This window comes from Juglans regia, chromosome 7 (genome assembly GCF_001411555.2).
Source record: "Juglans regia cultivar Chandler chromosome 7, Walnut 2.0, whole genome shotgun sequence".
Classification (NCBI taxonomy): domain Eukaryota; kingdom Viridiplantae; phylum Streptophyta; class Magnoliopsida; order Fagales; family Juglandaceae; genus Juglans; species Juglans regia.
The window spans coordinates 379,155-406,204 of NC_049907.1; the positions used below are offsets into that span (position 1 = coordinate 379,155).

The 27,050-nt window shown below is 38.7% G+C and overlaps 1 protein-coding gene across 2 annotated transcripts; it reads left to right on the forward strand.

Annotated features, from left to right (window-relative positions):
• Positions 1-16,533: 16,533 nt before the first annotated feature.
• Positions 16,534-22,681, forward strand: LOC108985636 (ACT domain-containing protein ACR1). 2 transcript variants are annotated; one of them, XM_018958005.2, is made up of 8 exons: positions 16,534-16,671; positions 17,396-17,489; positions 17,664-17,709; positions 18,306-18,420; positions 18,598-18,665; positions 18,814-19,419; positions 21,781-21,885; positions 22,104-22,681. In XM_018958005.2, exons 2-8 carry the CDS (start codon positions 17,419-17,421, stop codon positions 22,491-22,493), a joined length of 1,401 nt encoding a protein of 466 aa, XP_018813550.1. In that variant the 5' UTR covers positions 16,534-16,671; positions 17,396-17,418; the 3' UTR covers positions 22,494-22,681. The 2 variants fall into 2 exon arrangements, with proteins under 2 accessions (XP_018813550.1, XP_035547566.1); XM_035691673.1 differs by having other exon boundaries at positions 16,540-16,671; positions 17,372-17,489.
• Positions 22,682-27,050: the final 4,369 nt, after the last annotated feature.

A 27,050-nucleotide genomic window follows, 5' to 3' on the forward strand; every position in this document is an offset into this window, starting at 1 on the left:
TATATATATATAATAGTTATAAATATTATAGTAATGTTATTTTTTATTTATATATTATAGTGATTTTATTTTTAATTTATATATAATAGTGATAAATATTATAGTAGTTTATTTTTTATTTATATATAATAGTGATTTTATTTTTTATTTATATATTTTAGTGATTTTATTTTTTATTTATATATTATAATGATTTTATTTTTTATTTATATTTAATAGTGATAAATATTATAGTAATTTTATTTTTTATTTATATATTATAGTGATTTTATTTTTTATTTATATATTATAGCGATTTTAGTTTTTATTTATATATTATAGTGATTTTTATTTTTTTTTATATATTATAATGTTTTTTTATATTTAATAGTGATAAATATTATAGTGATTTTATTTTTTTATTTATATATTATAGTGATTTTATTTTTTATTTATATATTATAGTGATTTTATTTTTTATTTATATATTATTGTGATTTTATTTTTTATTTATATATTATAATGATTTTATTTTTTTATTTATATTTAATAGTGATAAATATTATAGTGATTTTATTTTTTATTTATATATTATAGAGATTTTATTTTTAATTTATATATTATAGCGATTTTATTTTTTATTTATATATTATAATGATTTTATTTTTAATTTATATATTATAGTGATTTTATTTTTAATTTATATATTATAGCTATTTTATTTTTTATTTATATATTATAATGATTTTATTTTTTATTTTTAATTTATATATTATAGCGATTTTATTTTTTATTTATATATTATAGTGATTTTATTTTTTATTTATATATTATAATGATTTTATTTTTTATTTATATATAATAGTGATAAATATTTTTTATTTATATATTATAATGATTTTATTTTTTATTTATATATTATAGTGATTTTATTTTTTATTTATATATTATAGCGGTTTTAGTGATTTTAGTGATTTTATTTGTTATTTATATATTATAATGATATTATTTGTTATTTATATATTATAATGATTTTATTTGTTATTTTTATATTATAGCGATTTTATTTTTTGTTTATATGTTATAGTGATTTATTTATTTATATATTATAATGATTTTTTTTTTATATATTTAATAGTGATAAATATTATATTGATTTTATTTTTTATTTATATATAATGGTGATAAGTATTATAGAATGTTTGTAAATAGTTATGAGTAGAGATTGAAGTGAGTTTGTAGGTCTCACCCAAACACAGCCTTAATGTTCTTCAAACGCGGCTCAAATCTACTAATGGGCTTCTAGAGTCTAGACCAATATTTCACTCTGAGCCCGAGTGAGGTGAGCTTTTCTCTCTCTTTTCCTCCGTCTAAATTTAATCTTATATCGGTTCTAAAACCCGGAACCTGGAAGTGGGAGTGAAAAATAAAAGCGCAGTCTGCATCCATTTCCGAGAGCTCCTCAATTGAAGGGGCTAAAAAGGTTGAAAAACAGTACAAATGTTCGGTCGAAGCAGGTTCCTCTCTCTTCCCATGGTAATTGGAGCTGTCATGTAAGTCCGCCTTCACGTTGCTGTTTATCATTTTCTCTAATTTCAGTTCAAAGTTTAAACCCTCTATATTCGTTGTTTTGGTGAGAGGGTGGCTCAACTTGATTTCTGCAAAAGCATGTTCACTAATGCATGGAAGACACTTTCCAGCTCGTGGGTTTTTGTTTTCGAGAGCCTATCTTTGCGTTTGATTCTCTAAATTGATTCGCTTGACTCTCATGGTACCAGTTCTGCAATTTACGTTCTCACCCACCGAATCTTGAACGCATGATTTCACCCCTTCCGTAACATCACTCCAGATAGGTATCATTGAAGCTATCAATATTCATTTCTAGACCTTTTACAAATCGTTCCAAATAGGCTGCATCCTTGTGGTTTGACTTCCTATAATTGTGGTAATGAATATAGCGTAATATTAACAACTGGGACTCTCTTTCTGCCACTTATTTTAGATGTCATAATGCCGCCCTTTGAATATAAATCTTGGGGTCATCTTACCATTTCTTGTGATATCAATACTTTTTTTTTGATAGGTAATCAAAGATGTTGTATTCATAGAAATAGGCAAAGCCCAGGTATACAGGAAGTATACATGAAAATCACCTAGCTAGAGGTTACAGAAGAAAGAAGAAAATCATGAACACTAAGACCATTACAATCTATAGCTCCCCCCCAAAAGAACAATAACTTTAAAAAGCAAACTTTAAGCTCCTCCAATGTTCTCTCTTGATCATCGAAACAACGAGCATTTCTCTCCCTCCAAATACACCAACACAAGCATAATGGGACCAATCTCCAAATTGCCGCTACCTGAGGATTGCCATATAGACCTTTCTAGCTTGCTAAGAAATCCACCAATCTGCAAGGCATAACCCAAGACAAACCAACTCTAGAGAAAAAATCATCCCATATAGCCTTGGCCACCTCGCAATGTAAAAGCAGATGGTCAACGGACTCCCCATACTTCTTACACATACAACACCAATCTAGGACAATAACCCGTCGTTTCCTCAAATTATCAGTAGTGAGAATCTTGTCCAAAGATACTGTCCAGACAAAGAAAGCTGCTTTTGAGGGAGCTTTCGTCTTCCATATACTCTTCCACGGAAGCATAGGCAGTCCGGAATTCGTTAACTTTTGATAAAAAGAACTGACAGAGAAAATACATTTCTTTGAATGATTCCAAAGCAACCTGTCTTTGGTGCCCCCTGGAATACTTGCGGAGTATAAAGTCGCAAAGAACTCCGTAATCGACTCCACCTCCCAATCATGAACTGTTCTAATGAAGTCAATATTCCATTGAGAGGTGCCGTTTGAAACGACCAGAAGATCAGCAATCGATGCCTCCTTTACTTTAGCAAGCACAAAGATGGCAGGGAAGGTATCTCGCAAACAAAGGTTACCACACCATATGTCAAACCAAAAACGAACACGCGAACCATCGCCTACAATAAAATGTTCATGTCCACGAAAGGACCCCCAAAGGCTCCTAATATTTTTCCACACACCCACTCCATGAGTGCCTCGTATCTCATTCGAGCATCAACCTCCCCAAGCTTCCCCAAACTGAGAGTCTATAACAAACTTCCATAAGGCCTCCCTTTCATTTTGGTACCTCCACAACCACTTACCCAACAGAGCTTGATTGAATTTCATCAAGTGGCGAATCCCCAACCCTCCCCCAGAAATTGGGGTACAAACAGTTGACCAATTAACCAGGTGGAATTTGACCTCATCCCCCAATCCACTCCATAAGAACTCCCTTTGTAACTTCTCAATGCAGTTAGCCACCTTAGTGGGCAGTGGGAACAAAGATAGAAAATAAGTGGGTAAGTTTGAAAGAGTGCTTTTGATCAAAGTCAACCTACCGCCCTTTGACAAGTAAAGCCTCTTCCAAGCTGCCAATCTGCGCTCCACCCTTTCCACTACATCATTCCATATCCTCACAGATTTAAAAGAAGCACCCAACGGCAAGCCAAGGTACTTCATAGGAAGTGAAGAAATCTTGCATCCCAAGGTAGTAGCTAAAATCTCCACTTCGGGGACAGTCCCCACTGGCACTATTTCCGACTTTGCAAAGTTGATACTCAAACCCGACACAACAGCAAAACAAAGGAGTACCGCCCTCAAGGCTTGGACTTGTCCAAGGTGTGCACCACAAAAGATAAGCGTGTCATCAGCAAATAACAAGTGAGAAATGTTGAAATCGCCATTCCCCACCGAGAAACCATGCAGTAACCCACCGCCCACTAGGCCCTCAATCATCTTGCTGAGAGCTTCCATGACAAATAAGAAGAGTAGAGGAGAAAGCGGATCTCCCTGTCTCAGGCCACGAGAGGAGTTGAAGAAACCTACCGGTTATCCATTTATCAAGATAGAGAAACGAGTTAAAGAGATACAAAATTCTACCCATTTCTGCCATTTCCCTCCAAAGCCACATCTTCCAAGTAAGTAAAGAAGGAAACTCCAGTTGACATGGTCATAAGCTTTCTCCATGTCTAACTTGCAAAGTAGCCCGGGTTCTCTAGACTTCAATCTACCATCCAATACTTCATTTGCAATAAGAACTGAGTCAAGAATTTGTCTACCTTTGACAAAAGCATTTTGCGGCTTCGAGATTAGTTTTTCCACCACTGAGCTTAATATAGTTGCTAACACTTTGGAAAGAAGCTTATACATCCCATTCACTAGACTAATGGGGTGGTAGTCTCTCACATCCTGAGACCCCACCTTTTTAGGAATGAGGGCTAGAAAGGTGGCATTAAGACTCTTTTCAAATCTAGCATTAGAATGAAATTCATGAAAGACTTGCATAATATCTTCCTTGACCACCTCCCAACAAGCTTGAAAGAAACCCAAAGTAAACCCATCTGGACCAGGAGCCTTATCACTGGCCATACCTCTTATAACATTGCCCACTTCCTCTTCTGTGAAAGGCCTTTCTAACCACCCTGCGCTTTGTTGGTCTAATGTAGAAAAAGACAAACCATCCACTCTCGGTCTCCAATTATGTTCTTCAGTTAACAGATGTCGATAGTACTGTTCGATATGATTTTTGATAACCATCTGATCCGAAGAAGCAGTCCCATCTATCATCAGTACATCAATAGCATTGTTTCTCCTATGCGAGTTCGCCATTCTATGGAAGAATTTCGTGCATTTGTCCCCCTCCTTAAGCCAAAGTACCCTTGATTTCTGTCTCCAGGAAATCTCCTCCATCAAAGTAACTCTTTCAAGATCAGCAATTACTTGATTCTTACGAATTTTATTAAGTTCTGAAAGGGTTCTGGCCTCTTCCTCACCTTCCAATCCCTGTAGTTCCTCCATAAGAGAGCACTTTTGCTCACGCACATTACCAAAAACATGATCATTCCATTGCTTCATGTCCTGTTTCAACGCTTTCAACTTTTTTGCCATAATAAAGCTTGGGGAGCCTTGGAAGCTATAGGAAGTCCACCATTGTCTAACCCTGTCTACAAAACCATCAGTTTTAAGCCACATATGCTCAAAGTTAAAATACCTTTTACCCCCTGGGATACCTCCACAATCTAACATGATGGAGAAATGATCGGAGCATAAACGAGGTAATCTTCTTTGAACTACATCCGGGAAATGTGACTCCCAATCAGGAGTAAGCAAAAATCTATCGATCCTCGACCAAGATGGACAATCACGGTTGTTGGACCAGGTAAACGAGCCTCCTGATAGTGGAATGTCCATGAGCTCCTGTTCTGAAATGAAATCAGAAAAATCTCTCATAGCTGGAAAGATGTGAGAAATACCTGACCTTTCGCTTGAAAAGCGAGATGTGTTAAAATCCCCCCCAATACAACTTGGTAGCTCCCACCAACTCATGAGTCCCGCTAGCTCTTCCCACAAAAACCTTCTCTCCGAATCAATATTTGGGCCGTAAACACCAGCAAATGCCCATTTGAAGCCATCTTCTAGATTAGCAAAGGAGCAAGCCACCGTAAAATCACCCACAGACTCCTCTACCCTTTCCACCACCCTTGTGTCAAACATAATTAGGACTCCCCCAGAGGCTCCTTTAGACGGTAGATAAGACCAACCAACATGTTGTCCTCTCCAAAGGCTACGAACTATTTGTCTTGAAATAGTTTCCAACTTAGTCTCTTGTAAGCATATGATGTCCCATTTCCATTGCCGAAGTAAATTTCTGACTTGGAGCCGCTTGTTATGATCATGCAGCCCCCTCACATTCCAAGATAATATTTTTGGCTTCATGGGACAATCATTTTACCCCTCCCCTTACCACGCTCCCGAGTAGAGCTCTTTTCCGCCCCCATCCTCTTTCATTGCCCATGTTAACCTTTTGAGTTCTCTTTCCCCTTTTTTGGCCGAAGTCAAGGATTGATCGGATGAGGATTGAGCATTTACAGCCTCTACAACTGTAAGTAGGGCCATAAACTCAGCTTCAAAATCGCCGTAAGAAATTCCTACCATATGCTTAATGTCTATCGATCTCTGGATAACCAAATCTGACACATTGGGATGAAAGGAGTTGAGTGGAGTAGGTTCAACCTCTCCATCCCTATTAGCTGAGAACAGAACCAAAGAGCCAGAATTTTTGAAAACACTGGGTTCTTCTACTGTCTCCAACCCAATCTGATCTGACACCTGGACCCTTTCCTTCGCCGCCAAAGGGATAGGAAATAACCCAGCAGGTGCCATCGGCACTAACTGTGTCGCCACCAATCCCGAGAACTCAGCTAAAGCACTGTTTGACTGAGCCGACACCAACTCAACACACTGTGACAACACCGGAAGAGGTTCCGCCACCAGAGCATCGGGAGCAGGGCCAGAGCTTGCCGGTGACATGATCTGAGCCACCTCGAAGGTTGACGTCCCACCCAGTAGCTCCCCATGCTCCACTGAAGCTTGCGCATGACAGATGGCTTGATCGAAGGATTCTGTCACAAGGGATGCTGTCACCTGGATCTCCGACACCATGGATGTTGTCACAGGGATAGTCGACTCATGGGGAACAGCCTGTTGCAGTACCAACTCCGGCGCCGAATTGAAACTATACAGGCTCGGAAGAGCCTCTGCCACGACCCTCCCAAGAACCCCAGAACTCGCCGATAGACACTCCCCCATCGACCCCTCTGAGATGCACGCCAAATTCTGTGCATTTTCAGACGCTAAAAGAGAGTTCCCGACACTACTTAGAGCTACCGGCGCCAACTCCGGCACCCCAGACGATGCCGGCGAAACCCCCGCCGCTTCCGACGAACCTGCAACCACCTCCGACGACCCCTGACCCACCGCCAACGGTGGAGGTTGCGGCCCACACAGCGGTAGACTAACGCTGTTTGCAGCTCTTCGTTTCCAAGTAGGCTGGGCCTGCGAGTTGGGCCGCTGGGCCCCATGGAAACTGTCCTACCTGAAGACAGAGCCCATCGACTGGGCCACTTGTTGACCCGCTGGGCCCTCAAAGGCCACCCTCTTGTCCTTTAAAAAGCCTTCTCCCTGGGGTCCGATAATGGGCCCATTAAAAAAATCTTCTCCATAGCCCATTACAGTAGCCTTCTCCTTCTTCATACCCTCCTCAACACTGCGTTTAATAAACCCCATATTAAGTTGTAAAAAACCCACTTGCATCTCCATCTCAGCCAAAGCATGCAACAGATTTTCCATAGTTGGCCCCGACAGATTCTTGCCCAAACTTGCTTCTTCACAGTGCCGCGTCTTCACCAGCAAAGGAGAAAATCTTGTCCCCTCTGCAGGATTTGGAGCTCGAGCCAATGCCTCTCTGTACGAAGAGGAGGCCTGGTGCCCCTGTGGTGGAGGATGAGGCGTCCATGGGAGGCTTCCTCTGTTATTCCTTCCCAAACCAGAGGAAGTTGCAGAAATATCCTTCAACAAATCACAAAAATTCCTCCAACCTATCCTTTTCCTCCCTTCTGGTATCATCAGTAGGCCTCTGCGTTTCTCTTGACCAAACTCTGATAAAGAGAAAAAACTCCCATAAGAGTTACTCTGCCTCTGCACCACCAACACTTGGGAACCATTCCTATGTGACCTGAGGAAAGCTCCCTCAACAGACAGACCTTCCTCCACCATGGTTGCCAGCCAACCCAGCGAGCCTTGATCAATGAAGATGTGATTCACAGCACGACAGCTACTCTCTGTAATTCTCCACCATCTTGCATTCATCTTCTTAAAATCAAAGCATTTTTTATCGATAATAACATTCCTACTATTCCCCATCATAATATCACTAGAAAAGAAACAAAAAAAACAAAAAAAACTGAGCAGAATCTGAACTAAGAAGCAAGCGCTGTTCTACCACCACCATTAGTAGTACCATTATCAAGATAAGTATCACCAATATGAGTAATAGCATGAGAACTACGATCTCCAATAATAACAACATCATTACCAAAATAGCGACGTAAATTTTCGAGTATACCTGGGTCGCCGGTCATATGAGCAGATGCACCAGTGTCAGCCGTCCATTTAGCATCATGAGAAAAATTCTCAAGAGTCATCGTAGCAAGGGCCTGAGGAATATCCTTAGGTTGATAAGAGTGATTGAACCGGTTCCAACATTTAAGAGTAACATGGCCTATTTTTCCACAAATTTGACAGTTTTCATTGCGGATAGGATCGTGACCTTTGTTAATGGGCTGGTCATCAGTATCATGTGGGTTCGACCCACTGTTGTTTTGTGCAAAACGCATGTTTTGAGGGCCATCTCCAGAATTGGTCCTCACGGACTGGTTAGAGGGTTGAAACCCTCGAATTTCTGAGGAGAAGGACCTGTTATGAGGTCGGCTGTTGCTCCGATGATCAGATTGAGGTGAGCAACGATGATCCTTGGTGGAGTTTGAGTTTCTCTGTCCATAGAAAGCAAAATTATTAGTGGAATCATGAAGGGTTGATTGGATTTCATACCCTTGGAGTAGAGGAATCAGTTTGGCGTAGCAGGGCATGGGTGGTTTCAACATCGCCGTTGTGAAGGGCTCGTACTTGGCTCCGAGGCTGTTCAGCAATGAGAAAACCTTCATTTTGTCTTGTACAGGGCGTCCGATTGAAGCGAGGCTGTCACACAAGCCTTTGAATGTGTGAAGATGATCAACCAGAGGTGTCGATGGTTCCTTGCGCAAGTACGTTAACTGTTGTATAAGGTGGAACTCCCGTTCTCGGGAATCATGGGCATACGCCTCTTTGAGAGCCACCCAAACGTGATGGGCTTAATCAAGCCCTACAACGAGGCCAAGGGTTTCTTTAGGTAGTGTCCTAATAATCCATCCTCGGAGCAATTGATCCAATTTGCTCCATTGAAGGAAGGCTGGAGTAGGTTCAGGTTTGCTCGAACCAGGGGCTAACTCACTGTTAGTGATGATTTCTGAGGGTGGGGTTGCATCGGTGAGATGCTCTACAAGGTCTTGGCTCTCAGCCAAGGCTAGAGGGGTAGTTGGTGGTGTTTAATCGCAAGGCAACAAAGTTACCGATGGTAAGGGCGATGGTGGCCATGGGGGGAAGATTCTCTTCTCTCACAAGGGCTCTGGTACCATGAAAACAAGTTGTTTGATGAAATGCCTCTTCAAACGTGAGACCCTTTGAGAGTCTGTTTTATTTATATACAAAGCATATTACATCAATACATGAGTGTTTGTACCGATTGGAGACCTAGGATACATAAGGTAACGTTGTAGAAATGGAAAGCAATTACAAGACAATAATGATGTTAGCTGTTGCATGATTCATGGAGATGGGCTGGCTGTTGCACGATTCATGGAGAAATGTAATCTGGTTGTAGCCGTTGCTTCTTTATATGGGAGGTAGCCGTTTGGTTTTTCACAAGGTAAGTTTCCTTCTAAATTGTCTTCTGTGTTATTAAGTGCTATGTTGTGCACCAATGTCCGGGAGTATACAGGAATGAGTGTCAGGAAGTTGAAGTCCTATATTTTATGGTTTTCACACATGTAAGTGATTGCATTTGTGAAAGCTTTGACTGACCCCTAAAGCTTGAAGTCTCACCTTTTTGGCTTTCTCAACTCCATGGAATGATCGCTCTTAAATATCCCAACTCCTGCTTTGTGTGCTTGTCCCAATTATCTTACCACAAATGCCTTCTCAAATATCATTTGGTTGACCCCTTGCTTGATATGGTTGTCATCCAATTGAAATATACAATAATAATGAATTATCTAGAATAACATCCACATCTTTGGAAGAATAGGGATTAAGTGGGTTCTAACATGTTACATTGATGAATCATACTTGTGTTCAACTTTTTCATCTTCAAATGTGCATACTCTAATGCAATATACCTGTAGATCTCCCTATTTTAAGTTGTAAGATATATGAAATCCTTCACACACCATTGACTTAGTTTCATATCATTGGAGTGTACAGCGGAATTGATGGACCGTAGACGCTGCTTGCATATATTTATAGTGCTTTTAACCAAACAACTCAACTATACAATAAGAAAATCGCTCCACAGAACATTTTCGTAGGTAGGCACATGGAGTAGAGGAAAGCATAGCCTCTGAAAGGGGTACATCCTTTTTGTTTTTGATTTTTATCTATTTTTGGCTTCAATATGGTTTTTCTGTTACACTTGTGTCGCCAGTAGACTATATCTCTTCTGCACTGACTGCAAAAGAATTATTGCCTTCTCCTCTGTTCTTTTGTTTTTAACGTTTCCATGGGAGGAGCAGTCTGCTGTCTGCATTTTTTTAAGAGATTTTCGGCAAGCCTGCTAAAGTATGAACACGTTATTGTGTTTCTTGACAGCTTCTACACATCTTAAGCTAAGTTTGTTAGTTAAAATGTTGTGGCGGACAAAAAAGTTATAATATTTCAGTTTTCTGGCAAAGATGTTTTAGATCACAGTTGGATAGTAGAAGCATTGATTCATGTTCTTGTCTTCCACAATGCAATACTAGAAATCTCTGGAAGCTTGGTTGCTGTTAGTGTGCCTTAGGTAGGCTACCTCTTAAGAATTGCTCTGACTTTACCCCTGTAGCCTGATGGAATCTGAAAGTTTTGTACTGTATAAACTATAAACTGTTTTGATTATCTACCAATATGTTCTCATCAAAGCTGTGTGAATGCTGATATGAGATCTGCAGAATTGGAGTTGTTTCTGGAAAGGCAATATTTGGACCTCCACTTGATGAATACTGGAAAAAGAAGCTTCAGGAGGAGGCAGCAGGTGCAAAGGAGACTGATGAAAGATCAAGTTAGCATTATGGTGAAGCTTCTCATTTTTGGTCATCTCATAAAGGTTCAAAGTCAGAGCTCACTTTTCCAGCTTTCTTTTTAAGGAAGCTTAAGCGGAAACGTATGTTTTCTACCCTTGATTTTTTATTTTTTATTTTTTATTTTTAGAAATTGGAACGCGGCAAAGCCATATTCATAGGGTCCCAGAATACTGGTGGAATTGTGGAAAGGTAAAATTAGTAATTCCCGACTTTCTGCTTAAGGAGAGAAGATTAACAAGTTTTGTATTTTGCTCAATTTTTTTATTTTTTATTTTTTTTTATCTGCAATGAACACTAGTAGAAATTCGAATGTCTCATCCAAATTATGCCATTAACCTTCTGAAATTTGATTTATACTCTGCAATTCTCCTTACACCATTGATTTCTCGCGGTGATGCTCCCTGATAATGTTCAATCGGGTGGACTATGCCATCGAAAACGCTGGTCCCTCCTTTCCAGCAAGACCCAACATCATGAATCATTCATGATTCAGCAAAATACGGTTTGTAAAGTTGAGAATAAAACCGACGTAAAAGACATGCAATGTATGTATGTCCATACCAATGTTGGCCTTGATTAATTAGGAACTAATTAAAACAATCCTTTTATTACCTATAGAAAAAACAATGCTTTTGTCATTCGTTACTAGGTTAAGGATCGTAAAGAAGTGGGAAGGTAGCAGCAGTACCAGTACTCTTACAAGTTGCAGATCATGAGAATGCAAGGAAGATCAATCCAAAATCGTGTAAAGGTTAGACCACCTTTGTTACATGAACGTACAGAACAATCATGTATATATATAGCTTGGCGTAACTCTCTAACTGCAAAGGTGGCCAGTCACGTATGAACCTTTTGTTTCATACTAGCAGAGAAGCAGGATTATCGATCTTACAAAGTTTTGATCTTTATATCTAGATGACACGTAGCCTAACATAATTACCATAGAATCAATAACATTACAAAAATACAATTGGAAATTCTCTCCCCCACCCAATCGCTCTCTCTCTCCTCCCCCTCTCTCTCCCTTGGTTGATTTGGAGTACAAGACAAAACACAAAATTCTCATCTCATCATTATACATTTTTCAAATCCATATACAAAATATAATAAACAATTCAACATTTTCAAATCTCAAAATAATTATAATATTAAAACATAATATTTTAAACTTTCAAACAAAACACAAAATTTTCATCTCACCCCCCATACCTGCTAGTCGTGCTCTCTCTCTCCCGCCTCTCTCTCTCCTCAAGTCAAAACTCAGATTTTGTCCCTCTCTCTCTCTCTCTCCCCCCTCTCCTTGCAACAATAACTTTAGTGTCCTGTGCCTCCAAACTAGATATATGCATGAAATGATTACAACCTAGTATAATCTCTCAAACACATGAAATGTCCCACAAATCACTTGCACTACTTATCATAAATCATCAACCATGTGAAGTAAATTCCCATCATGCTTACTATAGTCTTCTCGTATTTTAAATATGCTAAACATATGAGTTTCAGACTGGAAAGTGAATGGTACCAATTGAGGTGAAACTCTCATGGCTCCATAGAGCTTCATAGAGATCTGTCGACGTGCTGAGGGGAGAGATAGCAACTATGGGGAAGAAAGGGAGAGCCGGGGATGGGGAGGGAGGGGGGGGGGGGGACAACTCCATATGAGAGATTATTTCCTCAAGTCAATTCTACTATGATAACATATATCGCTTACGTGTTGACTTCTTATTGGAGGGTGTAAAATCAAACTTCACACTGCATCCAATTAGAAGGTTTTCTCACCGTAATTATTAGCTATTCATGGGGTGTAACCAAAATTAGACCGGACTTATCCGTCGTGTGTGTTGGTGGCAAGCCAGCTTTGGGCGGGCTTGCCCGTCGTGTGCATGGTCGAGCACTCGATGTTGGTGGCGATGAACACCTGGTGGTGTGGAGCACCACTTGGTCTTGATGGCAATGAAAATCACATGGACTCGTCTTGGGGTTGAGGGTACCACATCGGCATCAAAAACCACCAACGACATGAGTGGTGGCCACTGGTTGCCTTTTCGGCTCGCGGTCAGCTGGTGAAGTGGTCACCATCCAAGCGACAATGTCTTGCACACGATGCGCTCGGTGTTCGCCACCTCCATGGTCGGGGACCATTATGAGGTCGACAAAAAATGCTGACGGTCCATGTGGTGGCTACTCGCACCTTCCCTAGGCGAGCAGCTGGCTGCCGTGAGCCTTTTAGGTGCACGGTGAGGTGCATCCACCTATCGCATTGCGCATGGCCTCTGTGGTCGGAGACCTGCACGACGGGGATAGAGAACGCCAACAGTCCATGCGGTGGCCGTCGGCACGTCTGTTGGGCCCACATCGGGTGGGCAAGGAAGGTCTCAGGTGCACGCAACCATGCCCCCGTTACGCACGGCATCGTGCATGGCACTATGCACTTATGTGCAAAGTGTTCTTGCGGGATTTGTCTACTATGTACCTACGTGTACAGTGTTCCCATGGGATATGTGTTGGATGCATTGTGCACTTACGTGCACAGTGTCCCTACCCTACTCCCATTGTGCCACTGTCTATGCTATGCACAGTGGGTGCAAGTGCTACGTGCACATGCAAGTAAAAATCTATTGCCCAATTCTTCTCTCTCTCTCTTTCTCTCTCTCTCTTTTTGTCACCACCCAAAGTAATAAAATAATGACAGATGAAAAGGTGAGGGAATCATATATGTTTTTTCAAAGATGACTTCTTAGGTAAGGAAATCCTTCTTCCCCCACTTCCAGTGCAAAAAATAATTGGATGCCACAGACGGTGCCAACTGTTAAGGTCGAAAATTTCACAACAGATCAGAATGGAGGAAAGAAATATCCCCAGTCCACGATGATGATTCGGACATTGATACGACACTCTTCGCGTTCATCCATGAAATAATAAATAAATAAAAATAAATAGAGAGACATAAAGATTCACGTGGTTCGACATAAAAGCCTATGTTCACGGGATGTTTAGGGGCAAAATCCACTATGATGAGTGATTTAAAAATCTCTCATAGCCTCATATATCTCACAATACAGTAGAATAATTTTAGATTTCGGGAGGTTGAAGATGATGCCTCCATTAAGAGAATATCTTTTAGAGCCATTGTGCGTGATGGAGTCTATATGTAGGAAGCTCTTGTAGATATGTGGAGATCTCATCCTTATATAGATGTCTATTTCCTTAGAGTAATTAAGTTCAACTTGCCTTATGAACTTCTTCCCTTTTAAGAATCTTTGGGCAAGTTTGGGAGGTGGGATGAGACACAAAATTCACATCTCATCTCATCTCATCATTACACATTTTTTAAATCTCCATACAAAATATAATAAACAATTCAACTTTTTCAAATCTCAATTTACATTTTTCAAATCCCAAAACAATAATAATATTAAAACACAATATTTTAAACTCTCAAATACAAAATTATCATCTCACCCCCAAACCTGCCCTGTCAACTTGCCTTATCCCTTATCAGTTTTATCTCCGGACTAGATTCTTGACTTTATCTCTTCCCTTATTTTTAACGATGGGTTGGACTCGGTCAATTTTATCCCAATGTCAAAAGCTTGTGGCCTGATTGATATAAACTCATAGCTTCCAAAATAGAGGTCTTGGATTCGAAACACCCCTCCCCAAATGTATATATGAAAAAAAAGATCAATTTTATCCCAACATATTGAATCGGTCCGGTTCACCAGTTTTCCAATTTTGTTTTAACTCCTACAGAGAAGAGTGTTTTGTTATTTAGTACAAATCAAGACATGACCGACTCAAAGGTTAGGGCACTTAGGCCAATTGCCTAAGGCCCCACCCTATATAAGGCCCCAAAAAATAAAAGTGCAGTATTTTAATTTTAATTTTTTTAGAAAAATATATAAATCATTTCATTAAATAAAAATTTAGATAGTTTTTATATTTTTCAATGTGTGTAAGTCTCATTATACTAAATTTAATATTTAATACAATGAATAATTTATATTTACTATGGTTTTGGACTAAGTTAGAGTTTGACTTAATTGAGTGAGGATTGAGAGACTCCATGGAGGAGTAGAGTTCACTGGGGAGTGAGGAGAAACTCTAGAAAGAGAGTGGAAAATTTACTTCTTAGCCTTCATGAGGATTTAAAATCTTCTCTCCAAATGTCCATCTACTCTCGAAGGTGATGTGCAAATTGTTATTGATGCCATTAATAACGAACCTCCTCATCCACATTGGCAATTAACTCTAATCATAGATGATATCTGCCAAAACTTTCACCCATGTGAAGATTGTAGAGTAATTAAACTACATCGTTCTCAAAATTGATATGCGCACTCAGTGACGCAATAGGTAGCGACAAATTTAAGTTTTGGTTGTATACCCCTTTCTAGTATTCTAGATTGTATCTTATATATAGATAGTGGAAATAATCCTCCTTAAAACTACTTGTAATATGCTCTATTTTTTAAAGTATGTTTCATTAGAAAAAAAGAAAAAAAATCTTTTAAAAATCTTGCTACATTGAGACATAAATTTTACAATTAGGCTTCATTTTAAATCGTTGTATTAAATATAAATTCAAAAACTTTTATTTAAAGATTTTATATAATTTTGTTTATATTAACCCATTTGGATACTCATCTCATCTTATTTAATTTCAACTAATAATCTCACTACTATTTATAAGTCATCTCAACTCTCTTATCTCATCTCATTTTATTATCTAAATGGGCCCTAAGTTGCTCCTGAATCAATATATATATTTCTAGAATAGTGATATATATACTTACAGTTTTATTTATATTTTTACTTAAAAAATTAATTTTGTTTATCTTATTTTAAAATTTAAATTTTAAATTTTAAATTTTATAATTTTCACTTGTGGAGAAGTAAGTTTTTTATAAATTCTTTTTAAGTACGTTTGTCATTTATCATATCTAAGGAGGAATCATGATCAACTAGCTAGTATAGGCCGAAGCAAGTAATTAATAATAATAATAATAATAATAATGAACAAATGGTACGAGGGTTGAGTTCGAAAAATCAATGAGCGCGCATTAATTAGTTAGACAATTAATCTTGTGTGCGTAAGATATACATATTTTCCTATATATGTGTATATATATATACATAATTGACGTACGTTCTTCCCACCACCAGATCAGGAAATGAGCTGGGATTGAGTACACGTTTCTCCTTATTGCAGCCGTCAGATTGATTGAATCTGAATCCGAAATCCGAGAGGGGAGTAGATGACTGGGTTAAAGAACGAGTCCAAAACCCAAAAAAGTTGACCAACCAAGTCCTATAACCCCTGTTTTTACTGTAGAAAGACACCCTGTAATCCCCGAAACAGATTCCCAACCACTGTTTTTTTTTTTTTTTAGTTATTCTTTGACAGATGACACTTGTCGCGAGCGAGTCGCCGCACTTTCTGAGTTTTGACAGCAAGATGAATTTCCACGGGGCATGAATCTGTTACGTGGCTGATGTGCAGTAAAAGTCCGAGTTCCTCCACTCAACAATTAATGTGCCAACACGTTCTTGGTTCGATTAATTCATTTTACCAATAAAATGAATTAATTTTGGGTCTTTGGTTCGATTAATTAAAATCCCAAGGGGGCCGGCCGGGGTCCGTCCGTTCGAGTTTCTGTCATATACAACTAACTACTTGTTGATTATACACATCTATTTCGTCTAATGTATACATCTACATATATATATATATATATATATAAAGTGTTCTAAAAGCGGGCAAAGTTCAGCGCTAGCTGTTCCTATATACCTCCGCGTATGGCCATCTACTTATCAGAGATATATAGAAGCCTTGTTCTTACCTCTGCTCTTTCACTTTCTCTCCGAATTTCGCAGGTTTCCGGTTACATATGTAACAGGTAATCATTATTTTATATCTCTCTTTTCTTTTCCATTCAACGAATCATTAATTACCCAAAACAAAACAAAAAAAAAATTATCCGTACGTCTTGTTTGTGTTTGTTTTGGATGACCACTAATTCTGTTGATCTTTATCCTATAGTTAATCGATATTTGATTTGTTTATCCCGATATCACTCTTCTTGATCCTCTCGAAGTCAAATTCTTAATTTTAAGCAATCCGTTTTTCCTCTAATATTCTCTTGTCTTCGATCTGTCGTATTCTAATACGTATGTTAAATGCTTATAAATTCTTAAAACTCATGGTGATCTCTTGCAAACTACGAAATATTATTCACCAGTAACCATGAATTTGGCTGATGATTTCAATCCTAGACAAACACAAAAGGGTCTGCTTCTCTTCTTATCGAAGAAATTAGGATCGAACTATGTCGTCGCACGTACTGAAATATGAAAGAGTCATATTTGTACGTACCGTGTAACTCTCCCATATATTCAGTCTTGATCCTTCTATCTTCAGCAACAAGCAATCAAGCCTCCGCTGGCTGGCTGGCTGGCTGGCTCTGATCTTATCCCTGGCCTCCACGATATCCTGATCTTCCATTTACGCGTTTTCTTTATCTATATATATGTATGTGTGTCTGTGCATGTGTCATGTAATTTTGAAGGTTATATAACAAGTACTGTAAATCTAAACAGGAGGTGATGTTGTCTTTTAATTAGATAGCTGCTTTGCTAATTAGAAGATGGAGATTATTTACCAGCCCTACATCGATCCGGAATTCGAATCGCTTATAGAAAGAATCTATCCTCCCAGGTACTATATGTTATTATTAACTGACATGCATCATGTGGAACAGTAAAATATTCATCCTAAATTGACTTCAAGTTCGAGGAAGAAGGGTACTTTTGTCTAGTTCTTTAATCAAATTTTCGTATTTTACATAAATCAGTACTGATTCACTTTGTTGCTTTGATACTACTGGCGCAGAATTTGTATAGACAATGACGCATGCGAAGACAGCACGCTTGTTAAGGTTCGATTTTCGTGTTTTCTTGGCTGGCGATAGACATGTATTCATTATGAGAAATCCACTTCCACTTTCTCTCATTTTGTTTAATTTTCGATGGGAGTGGATGCCCGGAAGGCAATACGTTGGAAATTCCAGCCATATATAGTTTGTGTAAACAGCTGAATGCGAGAAATACCATTAATCAGAGTACTGTTGCATGTGTTTTCGATATATGTCCCATAAAATGAAAAGCCATAAGAATTTAATTAATTAATTAAGCACATGATATCAGGTGTGTGTGAGAGAGAGAGCAGAAGCTTTTACTGTCATCATTGATTATACATATCATGATTCATATGTTAGAAGTCCATATTCCCTTTTGGAAACCGACTTTGTTGTCTGGCACCAATGGTGAAAAACTCGTATATAGCTACAAGTCCATATATTAAGCCCGAAACTACCGGAACTGTAAGAACGTAAGGTCAATTACCTAGAAATAATGCAGTTGATTTCAGGGCTCTACTCATGTTTCTCAGGGTCGCAGATCAGCCTTATAATTAAAACCAAGAAAGCGACCTATATATGATAGAAACCCTTTATTTATTTTGTACATGTTACAGGTTGACAGTGCAAATAAGCACGGGATTCTACTAGAGATGGTCCAAGTCTTGACAGATCTTGACCTTGTTATATCCAAATCGTATATTTCCTCAGACGGTGGATGGTTCATGGACGGTCAGTGCCCACGCATATTTAGTGCCTCTGTTATCCCATTTATTGCTTTTATCATTTATCTATATTAGAGAAGACAATATCAAATGCTCAACTTCTTGGCTACATATATTGATGAGTCACCCACGTACTAGAACAGCGCCTGATTCATGTGGATCTTTGGGTTTAATGGTGGTGCAGTGTTCCACGTGACAGACCAGCTCGGAAACAAAATCACCGACGAAAGCCTGATTCTTTACATTCAGAAAGTCTCTCTCTCTCTCTCTCTCTCTCTCTCTCTCTATATATATATATATAGACAAACACACCCCCCTTTCTACCTCGTTTTCATCTAGCTTCTAATTTTCAGAACATTTATTAATTTCTCTTGTTCTAACAGTAGAGACTAACCTGCAGGCACTGTGTCCGAGCAGGAGAGAGCTGAGATCGGACCACGCTTCGACTGAGCAGACGGTTTTAGAGATGACAGCGACTGATCGACCGGGTCTAATGTCTGAGATGTCAGCGGTGCTGCTCGAGCTTGGGTGCAACGTCACCTCCGCCGTGGCGTGGACCCACAACACCCGTGTGGCCTGCATACTCAACGTGGAAGATGGGTTCAAAGGGGGCCCCATTAGAGACCCTATTCGGCTGACCCATGTGGAGGAACAGCTAGGGAACGTGGTGGAGGCCCATCACGGGAAGGCCGGGGAGAGGAGTAGCCTGAGGTTGACGGCTCCTGTGACGGGCCAGACCCATAAGGAGCGGCGGCTCCACCAGTTGATGTATGCGGACAAAGATTATGAGTGGCATCATGGTTGTGATGGGGAGCATAAGGAAAAGAGTTGTGATGTGTCGACCCACGTTTCAATAGAGACTTGCAAGGAGAAAGGGTACTCGGTGGTAAATGTGAGGAGTAGAGACCGTCCCAAGCTATTATTTGACACCGTGTGTGCTCTGACTGACATGCAGTACGTAGTGTTTCATGCAGCGGTTGCCTCCAAGGCCACCATGGCTGATCAGGTACGTACGTTACACGTACCAATTTCTTCTTCTAACAGTTTTTTTTTAATAAGTAATAAGAAATTTATTAATGCAAGTGGATAGTCATAACTCAAGTACACTAGAAGTATACAAGCTATAAAACTAGTAACTAACAAAGTGATCTAAAAATGAAACATTTAAAGAATTCCCATTCATAACAAAAGTTTACGCCCAAAAACAACGAGTTCAATGATAAAAAACTTTTCTAAATTCTCCTAACGAGCGAGCTCTGTCATCAAAATAGTGTAGATTCCTTTTTAGCTACAAACACCACATTAGACATAGAGATAACATCTTCCAAATATCAGCAATGTGATGACTGCCCATAGATCCTTTCTAATAAGCCAAAATATCCACCACTCTCTTGGATATCACCCAAACAATGCCCGACTTGCTGAGACTCTCATCCCAAAAAGTCTTTGCGACCTCACAATGCAGAAACAAATGATCAATCGACTCCCAATTTTTCTTGAACAAATAACACCATTCCAGGCATATAATACCTCGCTTCTTCAAATTATTTGTTATTAGAATCTTCCTAAGTGACACCAACCAACAGAAAAAAGAAATTTTGGTTAGAACCTTGGATTTCCAAATACACATCCAAAGAAATTGATTGACACAATGACACATCAACACTTTATAATAAGAGCTGACAGAGAAATTGAATTTCAAGCGTGTTTCCACAACATTATGTCCTCTCCTCGCTACACCATTTTAATGTCATAAAGTCTATTTAAAAAATCAGTAATAATCAGCACTTCCCAATTATGAACATCTCTAAAAAATCTCACATTCCATTGGGGAATATTATTGGAAAAAGATACAGAATTAGCAACAATGGCATCCTTTTCTCTTTCCATTCTAAATAGGGAAGGAAAAGCATTTTTAAGAGTTAATTCCCCACACCAAAGATCATGCCAAAAATGAATCTTATCTCCTCCTCCAACCTCAAAGGAAACATGTTTAGCAAAATCCCTCCAACCAATCCGTATGTACTTCCACAAGCCCACACCATACACACTTCTAACTTCATTAGAACACCAACATCCTCGTGCCCTCCCATATTTAATATCAGTAATATTTTTCCATTACACATCCCTTTCTAATTGATATCTCCAAAGCCACTTTCTCGGAAGAGCTCTATTAAAATGGTTCAAATTATGGATCCCCAAACCCTCACAAGTAACTGACGAGCAGACTTTATCCCAACTTGCTAAATGGAGCTTCTTGTCATCACCAAGATCACCCCACAAAAAACTACGAAAGATTCTTTCAATTCTACAAGCCACCCCAACGGGCAAAGGGAAGAGGGAGAGAAAATACGTTGGAAGAATGAACAATGTACTTTTAATTACAGTAATTCTTACCCCTTTGGATAAATAAATCATTTTCCACCCAGCTAACCTTCTTTCAATTTTCTCAATCTATCACTCCATCCCAAATCGACAAAGATATATAAAGGGCACCCAAGGGAAGGCCTAGATATTCAATGGGAAGCGACAAGATCTTACAATCCAAAATGTTTGCCAAGTCCCTAGAATTCGAGATAGAGTCCACATGAACAATTTCTGACTTAGATAAGTTGACTCTAAGCCTAGAATTCGAAGCAAAATAAAAGAGCTCTCAACAATCGAAGATGGTCATGATTAGGGTCGCTGAAAATAAGGGTATCATCAGCGAACAGAAGATGCGAGACCATGATACTACCAGGAGAGACTCCACCCACCAAAAAACCTAACATGAGATTTCTGTTTACAGCTGCATCAATCATTCTACTCAAAGCATCCATGACAATTATAAAGAGGAAATGAGACAAGGAATTCCCTTGTTTCAAACCTCGAGAACTAATGAAAAATCCAGTCGGAGAAACGATTCACAAAGATCGAAAATCTGACTGTTGAGACATAATGTTTGATCCATGCACATCATTTCTCTCCAAAGCCATGTCTCCCAAGTAAATAAAAAAGAAATTCCCAATTGACATGATCAAAATCTTTTTCCATGTCTAACTTAACAAGGATGCCAGGACCTCCCTCTCTAAGCCTACTTTCCAAACATTCATTTGCAACTAAAACTGAATCAATTAGAATTTGTCTCCCCATAATGAATGCATTCTGCTATGGATAAATAACTTCTTCCGCAGTATTCGACCGAGTTACCGAGGTGCACCCACATCAACGATTGAAGAACAAAAAATGAGCAAGCAATATCTTCGAATGTTTTTTTCCCTATAATATTAATTAATGAAAACTTCGTTTTTCCTTCATAGGGTTGACCCGAATATTTGAATGTGGTATCTATGAATGTTTTCCTTACCTTAAAATGTGGACGTGACAGGAGTACTTTATACGGCACAAGGACGGGTGCACTTTGGATACGGAGGGCGAAAGGCATAAGCTATCACAATGCTTGATAGCAGCTATAGAGAGAAGAGTGTCGCATGTATGACGTCCGGCCGTGAGGCTCTGCTTTTCACTTTATAGTCTTTACTGCTATTTCAAAGAGTTATTTCTTCTCGCGTCTCATTTTAGGCATCTCAGACGGTGTAATTTTCTTTTTTTTTTTTTCAATATATAGCTTTGAGGGCTATATAACATTAAGTAAGACGAAATCGATCTGATGAAGTACTGCGTTGTAACATGTTATGTACGCATATGCAGGGACTTAGATTAGAGATCTGCACTCCGAACCGAATGGGACTGCTATCGGACATCACACGAGTACTTCGAGAGAACGCGCTGTCAATATCAACGGTTGAGGTCGGGACAAGAGGTGAGAGAGCAGTTGGGTCGTTCTATATAAAGGACGCCTCAGGGCATGATCATGTGAATCCAAACATAGTAGAAGCAGTAAAAAAAGAGAGTGGTGGATCAGTCCTTGCAGTTCAGAAATCCAAAGAAGGGGCTCCTTCTCAGGCGGCTTCCTCATCGAGAACAAGCCGAAGCATTACCAACAGCGGCACAGAGGATAGGCCCAGATTCTCACTCGGAAGCTTGCTGTGGTCTCAGCTCGAGCGCTTCTCCGGCAATTTCGGTCCTATAAGATCATAACTCATTAGTGTTCCTAAACTCAGCAACTTTACTTCTTCCGTACGTACGTGTTGTTACTCGATCATGGATGTGTCTGTAAATAAAGGTTGGGTTGTACATCGCAAGTCCAGTAGTTTCTCTCTTCCCAGCAATTTAGATGATATTACGGCTGTAATTGATTCAAAAAGGTATGCATAGCTCTTCATATATATATATAGTACCTACTCTGCGCAGAGCCACGCGAATGGCATTCTCCCAACACCAACGAGATTTTTAATGAAAAGAGGACATCCCCTGAAAATCATCTGGCATGCATGCTTTTGTTCTTTCGTTCCACAATCATCTGCAATGAGAAACCCAAGAAATATCTTCACTTGCAACATGCATTGCCCGAGTTGCCCTTACGATCCAAATTTTGTTTAACTCGACCTACCGAGGAGATAGCCGTCTAAATAAAATTGGCTTCCTAGTCTAATGAGGTAAATCCTCTGACAGAGAAATATCTTATAGATGATAAAGGAGGGGTTATAAATGGAAATCCTGAAACCAGTCTTCTATAAAATTATAAATAACCTTTCAAATCATGAAAAATACATTCAGTTTGAAGAAAGGAAATTAATTAGAAAGAGCAAAGACTAATGCTGAAAGCAAGGGATCATACATGCACGATTTATGGGAAAAAGAATTCAAAGAGTTAGGAGAAACTAGTCGTGCTACCCATTGATGTAAAGGAAGTAAGACTGTTGGCCAAGGCGTTACCTTTTCCGTTAACATGGTTGATACTAAAAGGGAAGAAATGTTTAAACCGAAGAATATCATCTCAAATGTCTGAATAAAACAAGGAGACGGAGAATCATTATTAAATCAATTATCATCAAGAAGAGAATTAATCTCCACAACTCAGTCACACACAGCTGAGAGAATTACCTTTTTTTTAGCCACAAATGAAGCTCAAAATGGGAAAATCTAGTTGTTGTGGAATGCATCGGTTTCTATACAATGGTTGGCGGGGTCTAATCAATTTGATTCAGTGAGAGTTGAGGAGAATGGGTTTATCTTTATTCTTACCATTGTGTATCTAGGAGGACCTGATTGCTACTGGTAACAATAACTATCCATGGCTTCATTGTGGTGACTTCAACATTATCAAAGAGGACTCTAAGGGTGGGTTTGGATGTTGAAGTGAGTTAAGTTGAGTTGAGTTGAAATGATAAAATATTGTTAGAATATTATTATTTACTATTATTATTATCTTGGGATTTGAAGAAGTTGAATTGTTTATTATATTTTATATTGAGATTTGAAAAAATTGTAATGATGAGTTGAGATGAGCTCAACTTCCAAACGAAGCCTAAAGAGGACTCTAAAAGAAGAGGGGGTCGTTCACGACCATTTGCAGTGATGGAAGACTTTAATTTGTACAATCAAAATTGTGGTCTGCTAGACATGTTTTCCAAGGGCTTGAGGATGACTTGGTGCAATGGTCAAGGCAGCCTGGCTCGCAGCTGGGCAAGGTTAGATAGATATTTTATTGATGCTAATTTTCTTAATTTTTATCCTAATATGTTTTCTCAGGTTTTGTCCCGTACTACTTCAGATCATTCTCCTTTAGTGATCCAAATAGATGAAGATCCCTTTAGGTATGAGCCTAGTCCTTTTCGCTTTCAATTTATGTGAACTGATCATGTTGATTTTCTTAGTTTTGTCGAGGGGATGTGGAATCAAGAGGGAACTGGTTTTGGGTTATGTAAATTATCTCTTAAGTTGAAAAGGATGAAGGTAGCATTAAGAGATTGGAATCAACGTGTTTTTGGGAGAACTAATGTTATTATTAGTGATCTTGAGACTCGTATCGATAGACTGGAAACTCGCCTTCAAAACTTCTTTTCAGTTGAGGATGATAATAATCTCTTGGCTACTAATAATCTCTTCGTCTTTCTCATATGGCCAAGAAAAGTTGGCTTAAAGATGGGGATCAAAATTCTAAGTTTTTTCATGCTTACTTGAATGCTAAACATCATAAAAGGGTTACTAATATGTGTTTTGTAGATGGTACTCTTTTAAAAACTCTGTTTGAAATTCATCAAGCGGCCGTTGAATATTTCCATATTTTTTTGGGGGAGAGCGGTAGTTGTGAGTTATCCAACTTAGGGGATTTGATGCTTCCTGTGATTACTGAAGATGAGAATTTGATGCTCTGTAGTATCCCTTCCATTGGGGATATTAAGGATGTGTTTTTTAGCATTTATATTGATAGTAGCCTGGGTCCAGATGATTTTGGTTCTGGGTTCTTCAAAGTTTGTTGGGATATTGTTAAAGATCATTTATTAGAAGCCATCTCTGATTTTTTTCAAAATAATTTACTTCCCAGATTTTATACTACGTCTTTTGTTGTGTTGATTCCCAAGGTTGATAAACCTAATGGTTTTGATAAATTTAGGCCTATTAGTCTTTACTTGGTGATTTATAAGATTTGTGCTAAGATCATTATAGGTCGTCTGATGAATCTTCTTTCTAAGATGATTTCTCATGAGCAAGAGGCTTTTACTCCTAGGCATAGCATTTTTTAAAACATTAGTCTTACTAAGAAAATGGTTCATTCTATTAATAAAAAGTCTCATGGGGGTAATGTTCTGGTTAAACTTGATATGTCAAAGGCTTATGATAGAGTGAATTTGAGTTTTCTATTACATGTTTTGGAATCTTTTGGTTTCTTTTCTCAGTTTTGCGATCTGATTAAATTGTGTATCTCCACCCCTTGGTACTCTATTATGAAGAATGAAACCTCTTTGGATTTCTTTAAAGGTGAACGGGGCTTGAGGCAATGAGACCCTCTTTCGCCTTCTTTATTTATTATTATGCAAGAGGTTTTGTCTCGCTTTTTGAAGGAAGCGTTTCAGCATGGTAAAATTGGTCAATTTATTTAGGCTAGAGGTAGTCCTCTTATTTCCCACCTTATGTATGCTGATGATATTGTTATATTTGATAATGGTGTAAAACAGTCTATGAAAGGTTTGATGGAGGTCTTAAATGTTTATGAGATTTGGACAGGCCAAGCTCTTAATAAAGATAAAAGTGCTATTTTATGCTCTAAGAAGATTCTTGCTTCTAGAAAATCCTCTATTCTCCGTATTACAGGTTTCTCGGATGGTTCATTTCCTTTTAAGTATTTGGGTGTTTCTATTGTGGTTGGTAGACTTAAGGTTTATGATTTTGGTGAGTTGCTTGGGAAAGTAAATAAGAAAATTGCAGGGTGGAAAATGAAATTGCTCTTTGCTGGTGGTCCGGTAATTCTTTTGCGTCATGTTTTGTCAAGCATGACCACTCATCTTCTTGTTGTTTTACAGGTTGGCTTTGAATAGGCTTTTAGTTCCTTCTTTTGGGGTAATTTTGATGGCAAAGGTAAGCGGAAATGGGTGGCCTGGAAACATATTTATACTTCTACGGAGGAAGCTGGCTTGGGTATTCATGATTTTGGGGATATTTAGAAGGCTTTACACATGAAATTTGCCCTACATCTCATTCATGGACTGATTTTTTAGAGGAAAGTATGTTCAGGGTAGTCATTTATCCCTGCTGAGCCCTAATAAGGTTACTCGATTTTGGAAATCAATTGTTCGTAGTATTTCGGAGGTTCTGAATAATTCAAAATGGATGGTTAGAGAGGGTAATATTTCTTTCTAATATGATAACTGGGAGGATGGTGGTCCTATTAGTGCTCATTACCAAGTTCTTGAGAAACCTTTGTTGAAAATTAAAGAGTGTTGGGTGGATGACGAATGAGATATTCCCTTTTTGGAGAGCCTAGTGGGTCAAAGTAAAACTCTTGAGTTATATCTCAATTTTTGGCTAAAAGGAAGGATGGAGACGATATTCTTGTTTGGCTGAAGGATAATAATAGTAAATTTGCTACTAAAAGTGCCTAGGATTATATCCCCATTTGAGCGCCTCCCTTACCTTGGGCTCATTGGATTTGGCATAACAATCTTCCTAAAAAAATCTCTATCATGATGTGGAAGGCATCTCATAATTGTTTGAGTGTTGATGACAAGATCAGGATTATTGGCATAGCTATGGTTTCTAAATGCAATTGTTGTGTCAGGGGTCATATGGAGGATTTAAACCACATGCTGTGTACTGGTGATTTTGTTAGACAAATTTGACGTTTGGCTGCGACCCATTGATGGAGATCCAAGAAGGGTCATTCGTAATGCCATTAGGAGGGCTAGGCGTGCCGAGGATAGGAGGGTGGCATTGGGGTGCATGCATGGCTCAGGTGATGGGTCCTTGAGCGCCCAAGACAAGGTCAACTAGAGGATGATCAAGTTGTTAGCCAATTCCTTAATTTTAGGGGTTAGTTGGCAAATCCTTTGAACTTAGGGGAGGAGGCAAACCCCTTGATTTTAGGGGATTGGGCGGTTGCTATAGGATTGACCGAATATCTCCTTCAAATTAGGGAGATTATCTATTTGTTAATTTGTTTGAGTTTGTTTCCTTAATTTTAGAAGTTTGACTTGTTTTTGGATTGTGATTTCAAATTTCAAAAGAAGTTGTTAGAGGAAATAAGTGGGGGAAGGC

Excerpts from the sequence above, each read along its gene's own strand:
- LOC108985636 (XM_018958005.2), top strand. The coding sequence starts at position 17,419 with ATGGAGATTATTTACCAGCCCTACATCGATCCGGAATTCGAATCGCTT. Across the intron at positions 17,490-17,663 it reads GAAAGAATCTATCCTCCCAG|AATTTGTATAGACAATGACG; the intron begins GTACTATATGTT and ends CTACTGGCGCAG. Across the intron at positions 19,420-21,780 it reads AGGCCACCATGGCTGATCAG|GAGTACTTTATACGGCACAA; the intron begins GTACGTACGTTA and ends TGGACGTGACAG.